At 60.1% G+C, this 7600-nt stretch overlaps 1 protein-coding gene across 1 annotated transcript; it reads left to right on the top strand.

Annotated features, from left to right (window-relative positions):
• The first annotated feature begins 201 nt into the window (after positions 1-201).
• OSR1 (odd-skipped related transcription factor 1) lies at positions 202-6645 on the top strand. The gene is made up of 3 exons (XM_037813124.1): positions 202-471; positions 4784-5477; positions 6178-6645. The coding sequence occupies exons 2-3, from the start codon at positions 4810-4812 to the stop codon at positions 6311-6313; spliced, it is 804 nt and encodes a 267-aa protein (XP_037669052.1). The 5' UTR covers positions 202-471; positions 4784-4809; the 3' UTR covers positions 6314-6645.
• The last annotated feature ends 955 nt before the right edge of the window (positions 6646-7600 follow it).

The raw sequence follows: 7600 nt of genomic DNA, 5'->3' as shown, positions 1-7600 counted from the left end.
CAAGCCAGCGCAGCTGCCAAAGTCGGCTGCCCGGGTCAGCAAAACTTTTGTCTGTCAGTGCGCAGGCGCAGGGCAGGGTTGGGGGGCAGGGGAAGGAGGGGAGGACTCCCGAGGCAAGGGGCGGAGGGGTGGGGGAGAGGAGGGAGGGTGGTGGATTAAAATAAGTAGGCGGCTCGGTGCTAAGGGATGAGTGAGTCGGAGCTCGGCCTCTCCCCAGCACGTTCCCCGCTGCTCCGGTTCAGACCCAGCGAGCGAGCCTCTCCATCCCCGGCGGGCAGCCTTCCTGGGCGGCTGAGCTGCCGCCCTCCGCAGCGCTCCCGCGGGTCGGGCGCTCGCGGTCCCCGCGGCCAGAGAGGGGCCAGCACTCCAGCGCTTCTCTGGTTTCTGTTGACTTCAGCGCCTCTGACCGCCCGGGTCCCCCGCAGCCGGAACCCCGGAGACGCGCTCAGCCCGGGACCACCGCGGGACAAGGTAACTGCAGCCCTGGGCGCTGGGGCTTGCGGGGAGAATGCGGGTGGGACTCTCCGGGGTCCTGTCGTTACGCGGTGGGTGCCTCCCCTCTCACCGGGTCCCCCAAAGAATTTCCCTTTGCCAAAGGAAGGCTGCAGGACCTCTATGAGAGCGAGAGCAGCTACAGCCCGGGGAGGCTGGGGGCGCCGCCTCGGGGACATCGCGCGCGGGGTCCTCGGCCTCTGACCTCGGGAGAAGCAGGGGGCGGGCCTGCGCTCCTGCCCGCAGCGGGGCCCAGCTCCGCCGAATCCCGGGCGGGATGCCCGCGGACATCGGAAGTCAGCCCCAGGGCCCGCTTTAGGAAACCGGATCAACTTCGGCGGGCACAAACTTTCCGGAGACGCGCGCCTAGGCTGACCCGCCTTGGCTGACGGAGAAGGAAGGCAGAGCGGGTGACTTCGGCCGCAGCCAACTGCGCCGGGGACAGGTGCATAGCCCGGCCGAGTCGCGCTTGGGTGTAAGTTTATCTTTTGCCGAGTTGCGCTCAGGTACGAGGCCCGCTCCACCCGGGAGCGCCAGGCAGCGGGCCTGGCCCCAGCCTCACACTCGCGCCTGACTCCGGGGTGCTCTCTGTAGGATGCTTGAGCTGTGTCTTCCAGGCCTGAAGCACAGCCCGCGATTGTACCCGGGCGGGGAGGCCGGGCAGGGGCCGCGAGCTCTGCTGCCCCATGCGAGACCCGCACACCGCAGTAGCAGGAACGCCCGGGAGCGGGTGTCTCCGGACTCGGGCTCGGAAGGGAAGGCTGTGTCTCCCCTGAGCGTCCCCTGATGCAGCCTTCAGGAGAGAAGGTGGGAGCCGCGGAGAAGAGAGGGACAGAGGTGAGCGGCCGCCTGCGGAACTAATTTGTCCAGCGAAATGTCTCAGATAAGAATGAAAACCCATACCCAGTCCTTTTTCAGCGGCTCAGTCAATAGCGGGGTGGGCTCTAGTAATGTAAAGTCGCGGCGAGGGTTTCTTTGTTGCCAAAATTTGGTAAATTTCACCCAGGCTAAGAGCTGCGCCTTGGCTCTTGGGAACGGAAACCACGTGCGAGGCTAGTCTCCCTGGTTCCCGGGCTCCTGGGGAAGAGAGGGGCTGGCGCGGGGCGCCGGGCGAGCAGTGGGTAGATGTTCTAGCACAGGCTTTTCGAATTAATTGCGGTTTCATTAAAATTGGGGAGCAGATCCCTGAAGACGCTGCGGGCGTTTAAGGGATGGCCGCCTGGCGGGTGGGTTCGTTTGATCTCGTTCGTTGGGAGAATGCACCAGAAGTATTCGGTGCTGGCCCGTCTTCCCGCGCCGGGTCCACACGTCCTGTCAACACTCGTGTTGAGGATTCAATGTGAAGGATGGTTTTCTTGGGCGGCTGCTGGGTTCTTCCAGGCATAAGCTCGTGGAGCTTGCTCCGTCCTCATTAATGCAAGCAGTTAACTCGCTCACGCTCAATTAGCCCCGAATGAACCACTTTAATAGACTCTGCACACTTCATTAATGCCCAGCATAGGGCTGGCGGCAGAGCCAGGTTGGCGTTCCACCGCGCCGCGCGGGGACCGGGCTCCGCACGCAGGGACCCCCGCTCCGCACGCAGGGATCCCCGCTCGGCTGCGCGAATTGTATTTGCAGCTGGGAGTCGGGACCCTGAGCCGCTGTTTCCAGGTCCGAAGGCCTGGGTTCCCGGCGGAGTTGATGCCCGGCCTTGGGATCTTTCAACAGTGTGTTCAAAGAGCGAAAGTGTTCGCCCTGGGGTTCCCGGCTCCAGGCAGCAAGAGTGGGCAGCGCTGGGTGTCGGCTCACAAGCTTCCTCCGGAGAGGCGAGGGTGAGGCTGTGTTTTCCTCTTAGCTGACCTCCCGGAATCGGATGGTAAATTCGGCCCCTTCTTGGTACTAGTGTAAAGAGCCACGTTTCCAACGAATTTCGTCCTCGGGAAAGTGCTTGGAGCGAGCCTGAGAAGCGCTGGCCTCGGAAATGGTGGGCCGCCGCGGAAAACAAATTGAGCATTGGGGGAAACAAGATCCTGCAGAGAGCCCGGGAAGGTTGATTCCCAGGAACCGCGAGGGCTGCAAGTCCCCCGCGGAGCCCGAGGCCGCTGCGGTCTCCTCCGCTCCTGGGGGTAAGGGAGGGAAGGCAACATCACTACCCGAGTTTTGTGGGATCTCTGCCTGGGGCCCGGAGCGGGCTCAGCCGCGCGGTGCAGCCCAGAATCCCGCCGCAGCGGAGAGGCCGGGCACCGGGAGGAGCAGGCGGAGGCCTCGGTGGCGCCCGGCGGACCCCGGGGAGCCAGAGATAAGGATCTGATTTCCAGCGCCCGCAGGGGAAGAAGAGGTGACAGCAAATCAAAGAGCGCTCACCCCGCCTAAATCGGGGCGCGACCTTTGAAGCTGGCGCTCGTTCTCCTCCCCTGACCCCCACCCCCGCCCCAGTCCCTGTGTCTCTCTGTCCCAATTCGCATTTTGTCTCGCCGTGCGTCAGAGCCCTGGGACAGTCTCGGTTTGCCCGGAAAGCGACCGGTGCTGGGAGCAGTAGCGAAGGCTGGCGCGGAGGCCTTGGCGGCTCAGAGGCAGGGCCACCGCAGATCTGTGCCTCTCCTGGCCCCTGGGCAGGATTCATTTCAGCCGGCAGGCTTGGTTTTCACCGGATTGCTAATTTAACTTGCTCAAGCAACTCCCTGCGGGCTCCTGGCGTTTTGTACTGCTCACCCCCAGCAGAGACTCTTTCCTTAGGGTCCACCGACCAGCGAGTGACCCCGGCGGGCCTGCCGCCTGCCAGCCTCCAGGGAAAAAGGTTTTCCCGGTCAGGATGTCCTTACTCCTCCCGGGAAACAGGCGCTGCACGTCCCAGGATAGGACTGAGCTTTCTGAGCCTCGCTGCAGCGAAAGGCAGCCGAGTGGCCATCTGGGCCTTGCTGGTCTAGACTGAGGGTCAGCGAGGCTGGGCAGTTGCCCCACGAGGTGTGAGCTGTGCTACTGAACGGAGGGCACAGCAGTGGCCCCCACACCCCGGGGAACTGGAATCCGGTTAGAGGAAAGGCAGGAGGAAGAGAAGGAAGGTAAAGGCAAGGGGGAGGAGTGGGGAGCTTGGACAAAGCAGAAGGAAGTCGCAAGACCCGGCTCTGGAGTCTCCCAAATCTCCCTGTCTACTTTCCACTTCCTTTCTTCCTAGTTTTTTCTCCATTGGCCTGACTCGAGTTAGGGAGTGTCTGGGAGGGGCAGAGCCTCTGTGAGCTTACCACAGGCATACTCACCTGCCCAGGCTCACCTCACACACCCAGAAACACCGTTAGAGCCCAAAGACCCTGCCCTCCCTGTGGGGTATGTAGGGCACTGCAGCCCCCTTGTATGTGGCTGCAGGTGTGTGACTGAGTAAATGAATGTGGGTGCCACTGCCCTTGTTGAAAAGGTGGTCCCCAAGGGCTCTGGTGGTGGTGGTGGTGGTGGGGTGTTGCAATCTGCAGGTGGCTGCAGAGAGGGTGATGTCAATAGGGATTATTAAAAGACAGAAAAACAATTTTGAGGTCAAAGTTGAGAGTTTTAAGGGCAAAGATGACAAGGCTTCTGGAAGCCAATTAAAGGACTTACTGCACAGGAGCCAGGATGTGCGTGTATGTGTGTTTGCTTGCATTTGCATGTGTGCTGTATGTACATGAGCCTCCTCATATGTGTGATCTGATTTCGTGTGTTTGTGTGCTAGTCCCTGCGTTTCGTAGCCAGTGCTGTACGGTCAAACACTGGCTGTCCCCGTTTATCTTTGCACCTTGTTGTCAACTCTGCTTCAGAAGGTGTGAATCTGTGTTTATCTGTCAGTTTGCCTTTCTGTGTTTGTTTATCTGCACATGAATGTGTAACTGTGCTTCCAAGGCCCTGTTTATCTTTGCCAGAGAGTGTATTTGTGTATTGACCAAGGCTTGCAGGGATGTAAGTTTCTACACACCATTTCCCCTTACTTGTGCTTTGCTTGCTCAGTGTCCTGTCCTCCCAGGCTCCCATTTCAAATTGCTTGCATTGCTTGGCACTTCGTTTTCTCCTGGTTTCGGTATCAAGTTGTTTCTCTCTGTGGCAGAGGCCATTTGGATGGTAGCCCACAGACCAGGGGGGCAGAAGAAGAGTTCTGAGGGCTGCCCTGCATCTTATGTTCCCATCTTCTTTGTGAGAGCAGGTGGGTTCCTCGGGTGGGGTCTTGGATTCCCAGCCCTGGGGGCAGGAGAGGACGCGGCTGCGTTGGAATTCGGGAAGGAGGTGACCATCCTGAACTTCTTTCCCTCCCCTCCCCTCCCCTCCCCTATTCCTTTCTTTGCAGATACAAGATTGTGAGAAGCCACGGCAATGGGCAGCAAAACCTTGCCAGCGCCAGTGCCCATCCACCCTTCCCTGCAGCTCACCAACTACTCCTTCCTCCAGGCAGTGAACGGCCTGCCCGCGGTGCCCTCGGACCACCTGCCCAACCTGTACGGCTTCAGCGCGCTGCACGCCGTGCACCTGCACCAGTGGACGCTGGGCTACCCAGCCATGCACTTGCCGCGCTCCTCGTACTCCAAAGTGCCGGGAGCCGTGTCCAGCTTGGTGGACGCGCGCTTCCAGCTGCCGGCCTTTCCCTGGTTCCCTCATGTTATTCAGCCCAAGCCCGAGATCACCGCAGGAGGCAGCGGCCCCGCGGCGCTCAAGTCCAAGCCGCGCTTTGATTTCGCCAACTTGGCCTTGGCTGCCACGCAAGAAGACCCGTCCAAGCTTGGCCGAGGGGAAGGTCCCGGCTCCCCCGGGAGTGGGCTGGGCACCCTCCTGGACGTGACTAAGTTGTCCCCAGAAAAGAAACCCACGAGGGGACGCCTGCCTTCCAAGACCAAGAAGGAGTTTGTCTGCAAGTTCTGCGGCCGCCACTTCACCAAGTCCTACAACTTGCTTATCCATGAGCGGACCCACACGGACGAGCGACCCTACACCTGCGACATCTGCCACAAAGCCTTCCGGAGGCAGGACCACCTACGCGACCACAGGTGCGGCACTGCGGGTGGCCCCAGAGGGAGCCGTGGCTGTCAGCCTCTAGCCTCACCATTCCCCTCCGTAATGAGGAGCTCCGTGAGGCCCCTGCTGGCTTCCAGCCTGCCGAGCCTTGGGAGTCCCCTAAAAATAACACAAGGCTCAGGCATAGGGTCTTGGAGGAAATATGGGGGCGACTGGGACCTCAGACCAGGTCAGGCCTCCCTGAGCACCAGATAAGAGCCCCTTCCTCCATCCTCCGCGCTGACCAATAGAAGTTTCCGCGATGATGGAAAGTGTAATATGTGATGCATGTAACAACAGGGCACTTCTAATGTGCCTAGCGCGACTGAGAAACGGAATTATTTTATTTTATTTAAATTATTTTTAATTTGATAACCATATGTGGCTGGTGGTTAACGGCTTGAACCGTGCATTTCTAGCAAATTGTCCGATCCCAGCTCTCCTTACTCACCTTCCAGTTGGCGCAGCCCTTAGCAGGAGGCGGTGCTTGCAGCGCCCCCAGGCGGACAGGCACCTGCCAGCACCAGCCTCAGTTAACTGTTCACAAGCCCAGCGTTCTGCCTCCCCGCCCCACACTGGGTACCCCACCACCCCCCTTGGAGGCAAAGGCTCGTAGCAGTGGGAGAGGATCTTGGGCAACTGTTCATATTGTTGCATCATTTGCACGGCTTGACTTTTTGTTTCTGCCCTCAGATATATTCACTCCAAAGAGAAGCCTTTCAAGTGTCAGGAGTGCGGGAAGGGGTTCTGCCAGTCCAGGACTCTGGCTGTCCACAAGACGCTACACTCACAGGTGAAGGAGCTCAAAACCTCCAAGATCAAATGCTAAAGGAAGCCCCCGGTCCCCAGAACCCTGGGTCACATCACCCCCTCCTCCAAAAGGACCAGAAGCCAAAGGCGACTCTGGCGGCAGCGGGAGGGGCGTCCGCGACCTCCCCCCACCCCAATGTCCCCTGGGTCCCCAGGCGCACGCGGCACTCCAGAGCCCAGCCCAAGGCCATGACCCCGGCCTGCGGGGCGGCTCCCCCAGGACGCGGCTAAATTCTTGGCCAAAAGGCGGTACTCACGTGGCGGAAGGGAAACTGCATTAAAAAAAAAAAAAAAAAGAAAGAAAAAAGAAAGGAAAAAAACCGACAGCTCCGCGGAGCCGCAGCGGCGCCTCTCCCAGAAGTATTACTTTTTCTATTGTTATTTTATACGTTTTCTTTATTATTTTTTTTTTTTCTTTGACCATATAAGCTTGTAACTCTGACTGCGGAGGGCGGGAGCGCAGTGGGGAGGAAGTTCTGCGCGCTCGCGGCTCCCCCCACCCCCATCTCGTCCCCACCCCTATCCCCGGGAGCCTGCAAAAGTGTAATCCGTGTATCTGCTTCAGCCGCCCGGCCCCAGGGACCACGGGGGCCCGGGCCGTCCCCTCCCAGCTCCCGCCGCGCAGCCGGCCGTGGGCTCCCGGACCATGAGCCCCAGGAGGGTCCCGGCCTCCCGCTCCCCCGCGCCGCCGCCGCGCCACCGCCAGCCAGGAGCGGGGCGTCGGGTTGCGATTGGCACTTTATGCTGACCATCGGTAACGGACATTTATCACTGGAGTTTTTAAAATATTAAATAAACGGTTATTTTACAGGCATCGCAGGACGGTTAACTCCCCTCACTGCCGCAGGCCACTGGCGGGGCGGGGGGGCTTTCTTTGAGAGGGGGTGGTCTCCGCCCAACTCCAGCCTCTTCTATTTCCCCCACCCTCGCCGCACTTGGTGGATGGAAAACCCGCTCTCTCCCGGTGTTTGCCTCTGATCCCACCCCATTTTTATTTTCTTGCTTTCGCCTCCCTTTCGATCTTAGGGTCTCATCCCCCCACTCTTCGCCTCCAAAGCGCTGTGTTTGCAGTGAAGCGGCGCCTGCAGCCGGCACACCCGCCGCGAAAAATCCCAGCACCTCGGGGAACTACGGGACGCTTAGGGTCCACAAAAGGGACAGTGTTACCCCTTCCAACCAAAGGTCCTATGCTGGCCTCTTTCTTCTGTTCTGGAGTGGGAAGGGGCCTGCCCTCCTAGAGCCTCGGACCAGCGAGTCCTTCCCTGCCACCCCGCCCGGTCGCAACTACACAATCACCGCTGCCTCC

The sequence above is a fragment of the Choloepus didactylus genome, chromosome 20 (genome assembly GCF_015220235.1).
Source record: "Choloepus didactylus isolate mChoDid1 chromosome 20, mChoDid1.pri, whole genome shotgun sequence".
Lineage (NCBI taxonomy): Eukaryota > Metazoa > Chordata > Mammalia > Pilosa > Megalonychidae > Choloepus > Choloepus didactylus.
The sequence above is the reverse complement of the archived record's forward strand: the minus strand, read 5'-3'. Positions and strand labels throughout refer to the sequence as shown.